Raw genomic sequence first — 18,061 nt, 5'->3', positions numbered from 1 at the left:
CCTTATGATAGATATTTGCAATTGATACTCCCACTCTAAAAAAAAAAAAATCGTTATCTGCATTTAAAAATTGTATCTTAACCGGGTCATTATGAAAAAGAAACAGAGACAAGTCTCTCTTTTTCTCCAATCATCGATATCAATATTACCATTAACACCAACCCAATATGGCATATAAATATTAATATGCAAATATATTCATTCTATATATATATATTTATATGATAACTTATGTTCTTCCTGATTCATAAATATTACATTTTGTATGGCAGGAGTTACAGAGAGACAATAATATTTTTGAACGTAAGTCGTAAATATTTCATTAGATATTATAAACAATCTTTATGAAGTAACAATATGGAGATAAAAATGGTGAAAAAAAATGGAGATAGAAAAAATTCTTAATCGTGGGAGTGGAAGAATGTAGGGGTCAACACTGAGTTTTCAACCAGAGCATGAACACCATATATATAGTGCTCGTTACTGTAACTGAGCGTGTATTTATTAGGGATCTCGATTTGAGATGGATGATCAGCAGCATAAAAACATGGGCCAATCAGAAGCCATCTTTTCAACTCATAATCCAATCAGACATGACTTTGGGAAAAAAATAATAATAAATCGAAATAGTAATTAATAATTTTAATTGAAATTTGAGAATTAAGATGTCCTTTTAAAACCCCTAGCCGCCCAGAATAGGCACCTCAAATTGCTCTCCCTGTCTGCCTCCCTCCTGAAAATATCTCTATCAAAACGCTCACAAAACGCCATCCCCCACACCTACAATCTCACAAACCAAGAATCCCATAACAGCAATTACAGTTCCCACCACACCATCCTCTTCATCAACAACACAAACTAGCTACTGAATTAATGAACCGAATCCACTTCCTTCTTCTCTCACTATTTCATTTCAGTTTCGCCCTCTTCTCCTGATCCTCCTGTCCCGTCTGTTTCTCCGGGTGACCACAAATATTAAGCCTCTCGCAACCCTAAAAGTTTCAGACGTAGAACCATGTCCTCGGATGACTCTCTCAGATCTCTATCTATGGACTATCTCAACCTGCTCATCAATGGCCAAGCCTTCAGCGACGTCACTTTCAGCGTGGAGGGTCGCCTGGTTCACGCCCACCGCTGCATCCTGGCGGCTCGAAGCCTCTTCTTCAGGAAATTCTTCTGCGGTCCTGACCAACCGTCCGGGCTGGACCCGGCCTCAGGGTCGCGGGTGAACTCATCTACCTCTCCGTCGAGGCCCGGGGTCATTCCGGTGAACTCTGTGGGCTATGAAGTGTTTCTGCTTCTGCTTCAGTTCTTGTACAGTGGCCAAGTCTCTATTGTGCCTCAGAAGCACGAGCCCAGGCCTAATTGCGGCGAAAGAGGTTGTTGGCACACGCATTGCACCTCTGCCGTTGATCTCGCCCTTGATACTCTCGCTGCCGCTAGATCTTTTGGCGTTGAGCAGCTCGCATTGCTTACTCAGGTTTTTGTTTTTTCCCTGCTTGCTTCTGTCATCTCCATTTCTGAATAGTATGACCAGTCTTACTGGTACTGTCTTGTGGGTCTTGAAAATTCGGACAATTGCTGATGGGTTCTGGCTTTTTGAGAAGCGGAAGGGGTTATTCTTTCAGCTCCCATTTTCTATTTTACTATTACGTATTTCTCAGTAATTGCTGTTATCTTATGGTGAAGCGGGTGAGGTTTGGTTTTCCAATCATCCCATGTGCAGTTTAGCAATAATTTGTTAATTTATGATTTGACTCTTGTTCCACCTAATTTTGTTTCTGCTTGTTGCTCCGCAATTGAATGTGTGACTGTATCTGTCTCTTCCCTCATTGTGCTCCTCCATTCCTTGCCAACAATTCTGTACTTTTGTTTCTTTTCATCACATACACACAGATTCTTGCTCTTCTCTTCCTAGCATCGGTTTTCTGCTTTTATTTTGTAGGCTACTTCTGGGTAGATGTGACAGTCCCTTGATTTTATGTCCCATGTATCGTTTTTCCAGCAATGGGATGCATCTCACTCGGTTTCTAAATTTAGATGAATTATCGAGTCCTGGCTTCTACTGTTTGCACGCCAAATCTTTCCCAAACATGTTCACTTTCCTCATTCGGTGTTTGGAGGAGAAAAGTGAACAAACCCGCGATGAGAAAAGCGTTGGCTTAAAACGTAAATTTAGCAGACCAACTATCCGCTTTGTTTCGCTTCAATCAATTCGTGGCCTTGATGTCTTACACTTATTTACAAATTATTTCTCCAGATTTGAAATTCCCTTAATCATTCCTTTGAATTTTTTTTTTTTGTTGGTGTGCAGAAACAATTAGCCAGCATGGTTGAGAAGGCCTCCATTGAAGATGTGATGAAAGTGCTTCTAGCTTCTACAAAGCAAGACATGCACCAACTCTGGACTACTTGCTCACACCTTGTTGCCAAGTCCGGTCTCCCTCCTGAAGTCCTCGCCAAACACCTTCCCATCGATGTCGTTGCTAAAATCGAAGAGCTTCGTCTCAAAACCTCCCTCGTTCGTCGCTCCCTAATCCCCCACCACCACCCCCACCACCATCACGACCATATCAGCGCCACCGCAGATCTCGAGGATCAGAAAATCCGCAGAATGAGAAGGGCACTTGACTCCTCCGATGTTGAACTCGTGAAGCTCATGGTTATGGGGGAAGGCTTAAATCTGGACGAAGCATTGGCCTTACACTACGCCGTAGAGAACTGCAGCCGCGAAGTCGCCAAGGCCTTGCTGGAGCTGGGTGCAGCTGACGTCAACTACCGCGCCGGACCAGCCGGCAAAACCCCACTTCATCTTGCCGCCGAGATGGTGTCACCGGACATGGTGGCGGTCCTCCTCGACCACCACGCCGACCCGAACGTCCGGACCGTAGATGGGGTTACCCCTCTTGACATCCTGAGAACCCTAACTTCTGATTTTCTGTTCAAGGGGGCCGTCCCTGGGCTTGCTCATATTGAACCCAACAAATTAAGGTTGTGTTTGGAACTGGTCCAATCCGCAGCTCTAGTGCTGTCCCGTGAGGAAGGCAATGCGAATCCTCCTTCGTCAACGGCCATTTATCCCCCAATGAACGAAGACCATAACAGCAGTAGTAGCAACAGCAATATCGCGAACCTTAATCTGGACGCCAGGCTGGTTTACCTGAACCTGGGTGCGACGTCGTCGTCGGGGCAAATAGGTTCGAGATTGGACGGCGACGAAGATAGCAGCCACAATAGCCAGAACCGTCATGGCTCCCAAGGTGGATCATGTGACCCAACAATGTACCACCATTCTCATGACTATAATTAAGCTCATATAAATCTACTGATACATATTTAAAAAAAGAAAAAAGAAGAAGAAATATATGAAATTGCACATGGATGATCAATATATTGAAAGGAGGCGAGTAGGAGCAAGTTGGCTTGTGGATAACGAGCACTACCATCCTGGATGGATATTGACGATATAAATTTCTTTTTTTCAATTTGTCACTTGAAAATATGTCTCCTTAGAAGATGTACGTAGATGATTACTGCTCTTTTGCTTTAGCTTTTTCGGATCTGCGGTTCGTCTCGGCGTATGTTTCGGTGTATTTTTGTAGGAGGCATTTCAAGGGTCGGCATTTGAAGTGGAGTTCATAGGAGATATATGGGATCAGAGTCAGCGACAAGGAGAATCTGATCAGTTTTTGCTGTAAGAGAAAAGGGCGTGCATGAAGGAGACGCAGGTCAATCTTTTCAAATCTCTCTCCTTTCACCTGTCAACTCCTTCATTTGTATTTACTTCTCGTCCCTTAGCTAATATTACGGCCCTTTTAATTATTTCTCTTGTCGTCCCTCGTCCCCACCTTTCTCATTTAATTTCCCTTGTATAAAAGCTAACCTACATTTCTGGGGACGTCTTTGTTTAATCAGTATAATTTTGTCACTTTTTTGGGGGTTTAATTTACAAGGGGTTTAGTTCGAACATGGTTACTTCATACGTATTCTCTAGTACTATAATCGAGCATCAGCTAGCTGTCCATTCTGTTCCCACCTAATGTCATATTTTCCCCTCCTTCTGGCTTTGTGGTAGGCCTTTGGAGAAATTCAATGGGTTCGAAGGTGATTATTATTTTAATAAATAATGCGGCTGAGGGACAAATTGATTGGTTGTCTTACATTATGTGCAACAATGAGTGTGATTACACAATAGGCTGCACTTTCTCCTTCGAAGCAATAATCCTCGTTTTGTCCACTTGCTCATGCCTTTTTAAGGCCTCCGGCTGAAAAAAACCCAGCTAATAAAAGTATATAATTACATCATGTTGCGTGATCATTTCTTTAATACTTTGATTATGTCCAGGTTCATTGGATGTTGGTTATTCAAGATTATTTCAGACTCTATTTTCCTGCATGTACGTACATGTTATTCCAGGACTTGACTGCATACAACAAACATGGAAGTAACATCCGAGGCCTTTGAATATATTTTTTCTTGTTGGTGTTCCTAAAACTACCATTACATTACATAATTAGCTACCCAAGGAAATAATTTTTTTCCTTTAATTATAGCCTTCAACATTGATTATCACCAAACTTCTATATATATATATTCACCATTATATACCCAATTCAGTCCTTATATAAACTCAATACCTTTTCCTTTGAAAAATCTACAAACAAATTTTTCAGCACCGAATATGTGTTTCCTCGTTTGTTTCACTGACTCTCCACCTATTTTTGCCTGAAATATTGCATACCAGATCCGTGTCTTTTATTCTTCGCCTCTTGGATACTTACTAGAACTACTGTATATAATCTGCAGTGACATACTGTCTGGGAGCCTTTTTACCCAGTAAGGACATATATAGCATACTAGCCCATGGACTTCACCCTGCGATTCATAATTATTGGTTGCATAATTTAGTAGCATAATGATCTAGCAGACGCTTACAAAGTTGATAGTTGTCTAATAATCAATGGGATCTGAAAAATATATATCATAAGTTGATTATCTGAGTTTTAGCAGCAACCCTAGGAGGTGGTGGGATGGTGAAACTTATCAGTAATGGAAAGTACATCTCTCACTCTAATGTGGCTCTTTCTTTCCAAATGCCTGTCCTTTTCACCCTCTTTTTTTAATGTGGCTGTTGCTCATATAGTTGTGGAACACACACACACAATGTCTATATATTTTCTCTTTGGTCTTGCATATACTTGATTAGAAACCTGAACAAATTATTCAGTGAGAAGGACTTCCTATTATCCATGAATTCTATAAAGTCATGATTCTTTCTAGCGACCTGTTATGCATATATATTTTATTCCATGATTAAGGATAGGTATAGATGATCAATAATGGATACATTGGTCAATATCGCCATTAATGGAAGTTTCTTTAGCACAGGCCCTTACCGTCCCAGCTGGATCTTTTGTGCATAATTGCACTTTCTTTATAATTTTAGTATCTCTTGTTCATTGAATGCTTGCAATTATTGTTAAGAAATATGTTCTGTGATTTGTGTGGTTTAAAGTTCTAACTCTAGTAGATAATGATTCAATCAAATGAGCATTAAATTTAATAGTGGCTTTTCCCAAATGCCTAGAATGTGAAAGACTCTTATTGGTGATATAAACGGTAACTTTGTCCTTGCTGGTCACCAAAAGTAACGGCATAAATTGAAAGCTTATATGTAAATGAAATAATTTTAGATCCTACTTTTTAACGTTCGCCCCTTTTCTTGTCAAAGTTAATAAAGATGTGGTTCTCCCTCTTCCGCGCCTCTCTATTATCCTCTCTTTCAATAATTCTCCGTTAATTTAATCTTTGATTGGCCCATGCTGACGTGTAATTGCCAGCAAGCATTTAGATTATTACCCTCTTTATTATATATGCTTTTATTTTCTAGTTAGGTTCAAAGCTGTTCTAATTTAATGATGTCATTTACTTTCTTTACCTTCAACCCCCCCCCCAGAGGCCAATCATACACGTAACTCTCTACCTCCATATATCAGATTTCACTGTCAAATGTCAATACATTAAAAAGGTAAAATAGAATAAAGCTATTGTGATATTATTTTTTCCCCCCCGAATCTAGGGTGTAAGTATATATCACATATTAATTCATTTCTTGGATGTGGTTTGGTTCCTCTATTGCGTGGGGAGTAAAATTATTATGAACACACCATTAGTAGCAGTATTAATATTTGTGCACATCTTTAAATGATCTCATAATTTGTTGCGTGTGATAGGGTTTATTATATTATTGTACTAGCCAGAATATGACCTGTTCGTGGATATTTAAGTCTACACAGTTCCAGTGGTCTATTCTTGTAATTTTAAATTTGATATTCATTTTGAAAATCCAACAAATAGAATTGGATTTTGAAGTTCTTAGATTCTAAGGAAAACTTGTTCATCGCTATCAAGATGAACACGTACAATATATACAAAATGAATTTATTTAAATATTCGAAAATCAAAGTCCTAGACATAACATATAATGCAATAATTAAAGAAGTCAGATGTTAATAATAGATATTAGACATCATTCCTTATAATCTTCACTTTGCAATTATGTATATACGCGAATTATGTGTATTCATATATAGGATTAATCGTGAAACAACGACATTGTGAAATTGCAAATGATTTCTTTTCTTTTTTCAGGTGAAGTTTCCTAGTGCTCGGTTTGATTGTTATCAGGTTATATCTCTATCTTTATTTCTCTTTTGTTTTTTCAAGATGTGTTTGAGACCTTCAAGAGAACAATTTTTTTTCAATTAATACAACTAAATTTCCTTTTCCTTTAATTAATAAGATCGAATAAAACTTGGGTGGTTGTTATAAGCGCTGCATACGTTGTTTGCTTTACTTGCCAGATATATACGTTTGCATAAAGCTAACAAAAGTACACACACTATGAAAAGATATTAATTAGTGTGGTGAAGAAGAAAGGGGGCAACAGACGAAGGTATTGCATGGCTTGTTATGCCATTATCACAATCTTTTCAAGCGGTAATATGGAATTGATAATGACGAAGCACATACATATACATATAAAGCCGATGCACCGTCAAAATTTTTTTCAAACAAAATCTATAAATAAGATTTGGAGGGTCATTGATGATATGATAATGCAAAGCATAATAAGGATACATATATTAAAAATATCAGGTTATTGATCTGCACGGCACGTGATGGCCACTTTCTAATGAATGTGTTACTTTAGGCACATCTATCATCGGTCCAATTTCAGTCAATGAACTGATCAGATCTAATGAACAGCAGAAACACATGAAACAAATGATCATTAATATGGAAAGCTTGGAGCATGTATGTAAGGCTATGCCCAGTACGTAATTATGTAAATGCAGGATAATTCCACAATGGATATTGTTTCTGCCTTCTCCACAAGCCATATATATATATATATATATATATATATTCTCTGGAAATTCAGGATTAAACCAATCTGGATTCCTAGTGTAACTTGTGGATACCTCATGTATGAATTACTAGTCTTAACTAGTCTAAAAATATACTCCCACCGGTACATAATATAAATCATTTTAATTAATCCATATATTTAAACATTAGTTGTAGGGACAAAAATGACAAATATATATTAATGACTTCTCAAGTAACTTATATTATGTACCAAACTATCATTCTAGAAGCGACTTATATTAAGGACCAAAAGAAGTATTTATATGTGTGTGTGGCGTGCAACGTGGCAGTGCCATCGTTCTATATGATGTATGTGCCATAGATGAGTCAGAAGACAGAAAAACATAACGAAGCATGTGCAACTTCAATTCAGGTAATTGCGAATGATGAGCAGGAAAAGTCATCAGACATTGCCTGATGTAGTGATCAAAGTTTCATTTATTTTATTCCAGACATCCACACAACACACATCTGTGTATACGGGGGATATGGGTTGCTACTATTACATCTTAAGTAAGCAATCTCTCTCTCTCTCTCTCTCTATATATATATATATATATTTTCAATTAGCCAAATGTATCTAGCTCTTTCTCCCATATAAAACCAGAATATTACTGTTCCTATTTATATACGTGGTGAAGGGGTTGCCGTATATGGTTTCTTAAACAAAACGTAACTCGGCACATTTTTGTAAGTGAGCCAATCTCCTGTAATATAACTTTTCTTTCGCACTTTTCTCTTATTTAACACACATTACATACTTTTCCCCTCTCTCTCCTCCCTCTCTCACACACACAATTATACTCTCTTTTTATTTCTTCGGTAGGAGGAGTTTCAAAGAGAGAGTGAGAAGAGGGACCAAGTAGCCAACAAGCATGCAAGCGCATCACATACATGGCCAGTGAAACCATAATCCAAAACCTGTGTGTCTTCGCAGACAGAAATAATGAAAAGAAAAAGTATACATATAACAAGTGTTTGTGAATATGAGACTTGAATGTGCATGCATGGGTGTTGTAATAATGCACAAACAAGATGCTAATATTAATTAATATCATAGTTTTTTTTTGGGGGGGGGGGGGGGAAGTTATGCAGTGAGAAAGCATCAAATAAAGATGTCCACATAAGTTGGGATCCCACATGATGCGCTCTCCCACTTCATATAGCAATTCGCCAATTCCAATTAGCGTAACAGTGGACGCATCACAATAATAAAAGCATCCATCCATCACATATCACACTTGGGAGTGGGGACACATGACCACATGTCTCTATCGTTCTAACCCATTTGTCTCTAATCCTATCATTTGCATTCCAATTTGAGCCACTCACTTATTGCCTATTGGCATACCCCTTGATTCCCAATCTTCATCATTTATTTCAAAATAATAATAATAATTCCATCTATCTCCCGTATTATATATATATATATATATATCGATCTGCTGATATCTCAGTTTTATTGCTAGAAAGACAAGGAGTGAATCACTGTAAACTAAAACCTGCGAGCCCAAAAAATTCGATGGGCACCGTCAGGTCAAGTGTGAAGAAATGTTCTGCCATGGAAACACGACGTTCCTGTAAATTTGCCCAGACACGTGAATCTGATTAATTTATAATTTACTTTCCTCTGCTTCTGCTTCATTACAAGGGCCGTTTTCAATTAATATTATGAAAATAAGGTCACTAGCGTACGCCGGTAGAGGAACACCTAACCTACATTAAATATTGGTATTAACGTCAAATTAACAACTGTAGAAATATAGAATTTATCCCCACCCTGATTATTATATGACACTCGTGACTCAGAATCAAAGATTCTCTCTAGTGTCATGGCAAGATTCTATACGACAAGGTGTTTGGGAAGTCTGCAATCCCCATAACACCCTTGCTGTAATTTTATATGGATTCCATTTCACCCCAGTTTTACTCAAACTTGTGCCATGTCTCTTTCAATCTCAGACGAATTCTGTCTTAAACACAAACATCTCTTGCCCTCCCAGGTTACTCCCAATGGAAAAAGGATATTTCTATTGCCGTGGTAACTTTTCCCCCCTTCGATATCCAACTTGGTCCAACTCAAAGAGATTTTCTTAATAATTCCTCGGCTATTGTGATAGCGAATTATGGTTTCAAATATGAAGATCAAGAATATATGACAGATTAGAAAAGCCAATTTAATTAACGTTTACATGCCATGATCTACTGTAAGATCTCGAATAATATACAAAATGTTAAATATAAAAACAAAATGATTATCATTTTTCCCTGTATGAACAATGAGCATTCAACAGTGCAAATTAATCTTTTGACGTACTGACAATAAAGGATATAACCTTTTCAATTAGGACGAGTCCTTATTACTCATATTAATGTTAAACGGGTAAAAGATAATAAAAATGTATATAAAAAAATAATTTTTTCATTAAAAAATGAAAAATATTAGGTGGTATTAAATAATAATCATAGAAAACAGGAATTATATTTTATGCATTAAAAAATAAATTTTTATTATCCCGAAACGAGCCCTAGCCCCTAAGAATCAATTCAACTTGAACTGAACATACGTGAGGTCTCCAACACCAAGTGTACATATGTCGAGAACAAAACATATTCTGAAGTATAAATTACTGTTCCAGTTCTCAATTCACACTCTATGCACCTTTAAGACAGGGCACGGGGAATGATCCATGACGTCAGAAACCTCAAGCTCACGCGATCAGTCTCAAGCCTGAAATCCTTCAGCTCACCACCTTGTATACAGAGACCAAGCTCTTTACTCGCCTACAGACACAGAGGTGCAATATGTCAACTTAACGTGTAAAGAAATTTGTTTAAGAAGAGCAATTAAAATGATATTCCTCCTCATTTACATGACTTTTCTACAGAATACTGTACTAAAAAAATCATTTTAATTGTATTTCATCTATGATTCTATATAATAAAATAAGATATCTCCTGCAAATTACTCAAATTATGACACATAATGACATATAAATGCACCTAGAAAAGTACACGTAATTGATGCAAACTGATAGGACTTTGACGTGAAGACATCTGCATAATTGCAATAGACTTTGCACTGTGACTGTGAGTGACGTTACGTCAAACTAATCCAAATATATTCCATTTCTTTCAGATGAACCCTCTCAAGCCTCACCAACAAGATTCTTACACCTTTTCTTAACTTTCAACTGACTCGTCAGAAAGCAAAATCAAACATGAAGTGAGAGAATTCTTTAATGCTTACAAAAGATGAGGAATATGTTCTTCACGAAAAGTAAATTTCCTTCTGAGTGGGTTTCACACGCAAATGCGTGTAAAACCGTTGACAAAACCAGCGAATACCACGTCTATAATCCAATTGAAAATTGCCATTTACTTTATTCCCCTCTGCCAAGAGAAAGTATCCTGGATTCAAAATGATTTAATTGTGCTTTCTTCGAACAGGAAGAACCCCTAGTGGCTTTCAATCTAAATAATTTCATGCCACATGGAACCCTTTATGGACCGGAAAGATGCAGGGTTACCAGAAAAGACTAAAAGCCAGCTTTGAAGTTGAACTTGGCTTCTGAGAATTTAAAAAGAAAAGAAGGGTAAGAATAACTGCTCCAGCAGCCAAGGTATGTTCACATGAAACGCCAGTGGAATGACTAAGCAGCCGACCCCAAAAAGATAAGGCTACTTCGAGGATTTCTTACTCTAGAAGGTACTGAAGGTGACTAGCCAACTAAAATAGGCAACGGGTCATATCCTCTTTATTTTAACATGCATCACTTAATTTCAAGGAGCGTATATCTGTATATATATAAACTTATAGCTAGAGCCAGAAGATTATCATTACCACATCACAGAACTTGATACCAGCCGGCCATATCAGAGGCACTACAGTAACTATCTACTCCAATATGCAGAAGCCAGAGACTCAGGCAAACCAGCCTCCACCAGGTACATAGCATCTCTCTCTCTAAAACTAAGGTACACAAATATAATCTAATCTTATTCAAGGATCTAACAGAACATGCCTTTTCTTTCTCATATGGTTCCAGGATACCCAACTGAAAATCCTCCCTCAAGAAGAAAGTTCTTCTCTGGAACAAAGAAGAAAGGCGAGAGGGGCTTCATTGAGGGATGGTAAGCTTCGATTAGTTAAACATGAATACAAATTTCTCCCGTAAGAAGGAAAGGTGTGGATGGATGTAACCAAGCACAGAGCATGTATTAGAATCAATATCATGAACCACTATCTAATTTATTGTTTGTTTCTTTTAAAATGAATACATGCGGAAGTGACTTTAGCAAGTTATATAACAATCTCAAGATGTAGAAAAACTTCCTCCCATACTCTACTCTCGAATTGTAAATTTATTAATCACGCTAGGATTACCATCTATAGACTCTGGCCTCCAAGCTATGTTATTAGCAATCTACTAAATTTTATTTTCTGTTGCGACTCTTATGCAGCCTCTTTGCTCTGTGCTGCTGTTGGATCTGTGAAGAATGTTGCTGAACCACACTTTTGGCAGGAGCGCCATATGAGACAACAATAGTTTTTTTCCCCCCTTATCTTGTTGGTCCATAGTAATTAACTTGATTGTGAGCACTCATAAATGGTATTTCTACCATAGTCTGTAACCTCAATAAAGTAATATCATTTTCACGGTTGATTACTCAGCTATTTGCAGCTCATCATATTATCTATAAAACTGAATTTTCTTTGTCGTTTCTTTCTGCATTCTACTTTTGCTAGTGCTCTCGCTAAACTTTTCTAGCTAGAACCAATCAAAGTTATCTTTTAATACACTGGCATCCATTTAAATTTTCAAATGTATCTTCTATACAGTTAGGATGTTGACAGAGCACGATGGCGTCGTTGATTCATGTAAACCTAGTGGGATCTCTTCTATACAGTTGAATTTCACTCTGGGGAAAAAAAGAAGAAAAAACTCAACTTGGTTTCGTTTTCGTAAGTTTTGCAAACCACAGGAAAGATTTTAGCCCATTACGAAACCTCAGAAGCTCTGGGATGCGTTACAAATATTTATCCTTTTAAATAAAAGACAAAATCGTCAAGACGCCACGAACCTGCTTTAGAGGAGATCTAAAGGCATTAAGAACTTGTTTAACAGCTTCTCTGGGAGCAGCTTTTGCAAACTCCTAATGTTCTTGCCATCACTGCTGTTGTTCTATTTGTAAGACAAGTGTACTTTCCTAAGGTCCAAATGATCGTATGCTACTTTCCTTTAAATTGCACTTTGAGAGTCTCTGGTTCTAGCAACATATTTTAAGACTAGGATCATATCAAGGCTAAAATCTGAAATATATATCATTTTGGCCTATAAATGTTATGAGCGCCGTTATGTTCACAGTCCTATCAATCGAGCAATTTGCACAAGTTTATTAACAGCATGATTCAATTCGTTTCATTTCATCCCCTGTTTTGCTATCAAGACAGCTTATCCTAATAATCTACATTCAACTTAATGACTTCTCTTAAAGTTTCTTTGCTCAAGACATCTCAATAAAGTGAAAAGCACGCCTTTTTATTATAGTCCTTGATGAAAAGCCATAAATTGTGCATAAAGTTCAAGAAAGAAGAGAGGAAAAAGGAAAAAAGGAATATTTGGAAGAAAGAACATATACTGAGGACAAGCTTAATCACACGTTTGAAAAAAAGGAAAAAGGAATAATAGGACAAGAACAGATGATAAATTAACCAACCTGAAGTTATCCTATATGGTATCTGATACTGGGAAGAGTCTTTCCAACATGTTATTTGAAAGGATCCTGTTGGGATCCAGTTCTCTTCTCGCTCTATTATATGCATCCACAGGAAAACGCTTTCTTAACCTGTCCTGCAGAGCTGCAAGCTCCTCCTTGTCCTTTGGAACCTAAATAACAAATTATATATATATAAGAACAGAGTAAATATTCTTCAAAATATCCCTTTAATTTTCCTCTGAAATTACGGGTGATATTAGCTAGATGCACCGCAAACCAGAGCTGGTACTCAACCATTCAAAGATAGGGTTGTTCAGCTCACACTTCAGGTCAGTTAAAATCTGACAACAGCACTTGTCCAAAACCACGGACACTCATCTATGTGCACGATGGGGGAAGGGGGGGGGTGGAGATATTGCCCTCATGAGAAAACACATCCAAGATATTCTGAAGAACAAGTTGAGTAGGTAACCAAACATGATTCGAGGTTGAGTAGGGAAATACAACACTAAGAAAAGCAATCCCAAATACCATGTGGAAACATCTCCCATAAATTGAGAGCTAGGATAATTACCTCAATCTTAGCCCAGTGTTCATAAGCCGAAAAATGATCCCACAATTTTGCCTGAGTCAGATGCCTATAATGAAAGAATTCTTCTGTTATATCCTTCCTCTGGCGAGCATCACTAGTGGGGAGGTACATGATAATACCAACCTGAAATGCCATCATATGTAAAATCGACAACATTCTAAGCAACATTATATATACATTATGTCAATCAACTAACATTGACATGATAAACTTTTTTTTTTGGGGGGGGGGGGGGGGGGGGGGTAATATGGTCATTAACCAGATTCATAGACAAAAATAAAAGGTACTATGTAGCTTTTAATTCGCTCGAAAAATTAGAATTTGAAGTAATGACAGAAAACAAGACAACTGAAAGACTTGTCAAATTAAAATATAACGATTAAACTTTTGGTCATATGACTATACGACACTAACATCCCACATCACCCAACCTTAGATTACGATCTGGACATGTGACAAAAACAAAGTGTTAGGAATCTTCAGTTATGGAGTCAACCAGCACAGCAGCTTATACTTACCCAAGAGAATATGTCTTCCTCAGATGAGCTTGAAGCAAGACTCATGGTACTCCTGCTGCTAGCTGTCCATCGCTGCTCAATTGGAGCAGGTGCAGGTATCTCTTCTTTCTCTATGAGTTGCTTCAGCTCTTCAATGTATTCAAGGTCTTTCATGCTTGGCCTAGATAGAGTTCCAGCGGGGAAGCATGTTTCTGACACCCACTGTTGACCTCCACAATCAAAGCCTAATATCTCATCACTCCATCCTACTCTATATCCCTCTGACTTCCGCCAGAATTCAGCTTCAGCTTGATTGACCTTTATGATATGGCTTTTATTGAGAGGATCTAGGGCAAGCAATTTATCTCTTAATTCTGTGAAAGAAAGCTCATTAATATCTTGTTCACCATCAACTGACGATTGAACCCTAGTTTCTTCTGCTCTGCAAACAATTATATAAACACCCGATTATGAATAAAAAAATCCACAAAACAGCAAAGCTAATGTACCCAATTCACTGACATATCCGAGAAATTGACAGTAATTTCAGCAAGTTGTTAGCTGACAAAACAATGAAATAAAACACATTATGCAAGACTGTCACTCCACAGATTGAAGCTCTTTCAAAATACCAACTAATGCGACAAATCACATTGCTCCAAAAGCCAGATATATAAGAAAAAAACAGAAATATTGTATCGCATTTGGTGCCCACTGACTGACATGAAACAGGAAGGATTTTCACAGTCCAGCCAACATGTAAACAATGGTTGCTATGAATATTTGATCATTTGTTCAAATCCATCTGATTCTTCCTCTTAATACAAGTCCAAATCATATCAGAACACCAGCAAATACAAGCTGACAATAAGGAAGAAAGGCCATGAGAAGAAAATAAACAATAATAACAGTGATTATGAGTCAAAAGAGGAGAATAGACTGCAACTTCTCAGCTTCTACTGGGTTTTATCTAGGAAGAAAATAAAAGCACTCATACCAATTATTTCCTTTCATATCAAGCCCACATAAAAGAATCTGCTAAGTTATACTATTAGTGGTATTAAATAGCTGAACCTGTATTTCTTTAGGGACTCTCTATAGAGGTCACGGACGTGCTGTATGGCTTCATCATTAGTGTATTTGGGTTTGAACTTGGGGGGACCTCTCCACTTTGAAATAGGATTGCATCTCACGACCACAACAGAATCAGTGTATGGGATATAAAGGTACTTGATATGCTTGTTGTCAGAGAGCCATTTTCTGCAGAGATTACAAAGAGAAAGGGCCAATATTACTCTTAGGAGCAAGATCATCAATCGGTTATGCAAAAGCAATCAAAAGAGAATACAGGAACATTCATGGAGAAGAAATGAAGTTAAAAACATTCGCCAACAGAATTTGAAAAAGATTACCCAAAATTCATGATGACAATGATGACGACGACGATATATGACAAACTTTTACATTAGTATTGTTCTGGTGTAAATTTTCACTACAACCATGTCTAAAATTCTTCTTCTTGAACAACCTCCTTTATTTCCACTTCAAAGTAGAAACCCAAAAATCAGCTTCACATTTAGTGCCTATTTATTGAACATCCTTCATACCCCCCTTCTGTTGACATTTTAATTTTCATAACCGATTAAAAAAAAAAAAAAACACACATCAGAACCTAACCATTTCAAGATGGTGTAGTCAAAGAATTTCCATACAAGCATATCTGAATATTTCAAGACAGGATAAATAATGGTATTAGATAACTGTTCTCACCATCGAGCATCAGGGTAACCATGCTTGATAACAAAACCATAATACTATGGAGAGGGAGACACAACAGAAGCCACACAACGTATATTGCGCTTTCGTTAAAAATTGAAGTAATATATCATCATCATCATTATTACTAATGTCCTCAATGGAAACAAGTTATAAGCTAACTACAAAAATATATCACAACAGTGGAGGCGAACATTTATATGACCAGGATGTTCAAGATGTAAGTTATGCGACTGCAGCGCCAATGAAGAGCATGATTAAATTACTTGTGGTTTTTCCTGATCTCACTCATTGTTGAGATAAATGTGTGCTCCACAAGCTCCTGTCTCTCAACACACTGAAGGGTCACTTCAGCCACAACTCCAAGTCCCCCAAGACCACAGCGAGCAAGGTAAAACAACTCTGGATCTTTCTCTTTTGAAATCTCTATGGTTCCCTTAGCAGGAGTGACTAGCTTCATACTAATGACCTGCTCATCTATGGGAGGCAATCTTGCCCCAGTACCATGTGCGCCAACCTAGTTATAGTTAAGCCAAAAGGTTAGAATTTATGATTTTTGATGATGACAAAAAGTTCCACTTACATAGTTAAATCAAATACGGGCAAAATTGTATAAAGTGGGGAAAATATTTTTTTTTCCTTTATAAACATACAAAAAAATTACATTACCAAGTTTATTATCATGTAAAAACCAAGGCAAACAAATCCCTTGCAAAATTGTCCGTAACTGCAGCAATACTTTCGTAAGCTGCGAACAATCACTTCAAGTCCAATTAAGAGATAACTCAACCACGCCATCAAATGGTTATGTACCCAACAAAAATATCAATCGTAATGAACAAACTCTGAGCAGCTTATGAAACATGAAATAAAAAACCTGAACAATGCCGCCAATCTGCTGTTCCCTAATGGAGGCGAAATTCTGTAGTGTAAGACCATGCTCCCTTAATCCATCAACGAGCTGCTGCACTCTAATGCCTGCCTGCACCTTCACGGTCTTCTTCTGCTGATCCACTTCCAAAATTTTATCCATCAATGCCAAATTCACCATCCCAGCCCTGGACAAACCAATCCCGTTGGGGGACAGACCCGACCCAACAGGCCGGATTCGAGTCTTATGCTCATGCGCGTCCTTCACAACCTTCTCCAGCTGCTCTAGATTTTCCGGCTGGTGAAAATTTCGGGTCTGAACCTCGTGGGTTCCACTCCAATTGGAGACTGTGTGAAGATCTTCAGGCAAGGGAGCGTAACGAAAGATCTCAGCTTTTTTGTGCTTGGCATTCTCCGGAAAGGGAAAGGAGTAGTAAGTGGCAGCACCGCAGAAGAGAACGAGGGCGCCATAACCCAGGTACTTGCGGAGTTCGGCATCGGAAGAGGATGAGGTGGAGGTCGAAAATTGACGAACAAAGTTTTGGGAGGGGGTAGTAGTTGCGGACGCTAGACTTCGAACAAGATGGGAATTTGAAGTGGAAGAGTGAAAGTGATGATGAAGCTGACGCTGAAGGGAACGCCTCAGAGTAGATCCTCTCAGCATCCTCGGACCGTTGGACCCCGTCCTGTGATTTTGTTACGTGGGTTTATCAGTGGTTCAAACGACAAGCTCCTTTGAGGGGAGCGGCTGGCGAACAGGGTCAAATACTCAAATCAATTGCACTCCCCCTCAGTCGCTCCTCATCACCCTCTAACTGAGTCCGACGGAATAAGGAAGTCAGTTAAGAGGTAGTTAACACTCTTATTTCTTTCTTCCTTTTTTTTTCCCCCCAATTCACCCTTATTTTATTTTAATTAAAAGAAGAGGGATAAGGTATAAATTTTACTCTCACCCATTTTAAGATGAACATGAACAGAGAATTCAAATAAATATCATTTTGAACTGAAGATATGGCATTTTAGGAAATGTTTAGATAGAAACAAAAATTTTACAATATACAAAATAAATATAAAAAAATTTGTCTCGATCTAAAAAAAAACTTTTATAGCTCCCCAAACACCTCTTTACTTTCATAATCTAGAGCAGTAGTTTAAGCCAAAGAGGAGTCATCA

General features: G+C 37.9%; 2 protein-coding genes across 3 annotated transcripts; one reads left to right on the top strand and one right to left on the bottom strand.

The window, feature by feature from the left end:
- Positions 1 to 713: 713 nt before the first annotated feature.
- Positions 714 to 4,337, top strand: LOC114724548 (BTB/POZ domain and ankyrin repeat-containing protein NOOT1-like). 2 transcript variants are annotated; one of them, XM_028910909.1, is made up of 3 exons: positions 714 to 1,480; positions 2,315 to 3,260; positions 3,603 to 4,337. In XM_028910909.1, exons 1-3 carry the CDS (start codon positions 1,016 to 1,018, stop codon positions 3,626 to 3,628), a joined length of 1,437 nt encoding a protein of 478 aa, XP_028766742.1. In that variant the 5' UTR covers positions 714 to 1,015; the 3' UTR covers positions 3,629 to 4,337. The 2 variants fall into 2 exon arrangements, with proteins under 2 accessions (XP_028766742.1, XP_028766741.1); XM_028910908.1 differs by lacking the exon at positions 3,603 to 4,337 and having other exon boundaries at positions 2,315 to 3,346.
- A 5,561-nt stretch (positions 4,338 to 9,898) lies between these two features.
- Positions 9,899 to 17,698, bottom strand: LOC114724547 (L-galactono-1,4-lactone dehydrogenase, mitochondrial-like). Its single transcript, XM_028910907.1, has 7 exons — positions 16,896 to 17,698; positions 16,285 to 16,535; positions 15,317 to 15,502; positions 14,264 to 14,684; positions 13,728 to 13,868; positions 13,154 to 13,323; positions 9,899 to 10,216 (listed from the first exon to the last, which is right to left on the bottom strand). Exons 1-6 carry the CDS (start codon positions 17,550 to 17,552, stop codon positions 13,165 to 13,167), a joined length of 1,815 nt encoding a protein of 604 aa, XP_028766740.1. The 5' UTR covers positions 17,553 to 17,698; the 3' UTR covers positions 9,899 to 10,216; positions 13,154 to 13,164.
- Between the last annotated feature and the right edge of the window lie 363 nt (positions 17,699 to 18,061).

The sequence above is a fragment of the Neltuma alba genome, unplaced genomic scaffold, assembly GCF_004799145.2.
Source record: "Neltuma alba isolate B1F8T4 unplaced genomic scaffold, ASM479914v2 tig00012192_pilon, whole genome shotgun sequence".
In the NCBI taxonomy this organism is placed as follows: Eukaryota; Viridiplantae; Streptophyta; class Magnoliopsida; order Fabales; family Fabaceae; genus Neltuma; species Neltuma alba.
This window is presented reverse-complemented; position numbering and strand designations above follow the sequence as displayed.

Coding starts and splice junctions, on each gene's coding strand:
- LOC114724548 (XM_028910908.1), top strand. CDS start 1,016: ATGTCCTCGGATGACTCTCTCAGATCTCTATCTATGGACTATCTCAAC. Junction 1,481..2,314: donor AGCTCGCATTGCTTACTCAG/GTTTTTGTTTTT, acceptor GTTGGTGTGCAG/AAACAATTAGCCAGCATGGT.
- LOC114724547 (XM_028910907.1), bottom strand. CDS start 17,552: ATGCTGAGAGGATCTACTCTGAGGCGTTCCCTTCAGCGTCAGCTTCAT. Junction 16,536..16,895: donor AGATTGGCGGCATTGTTCAG/GTTTTTTATTTC, acceptor AACTATAACTAG/GTTGGCGCACATGGTACTGG. Junction 13,324..13,727: donor AACACTGGGCTAAGATTGAG/GTAATTATCCTA, acceptor TTTGTTATTTAG/GTTCCAAAGGACAAGGAGGA.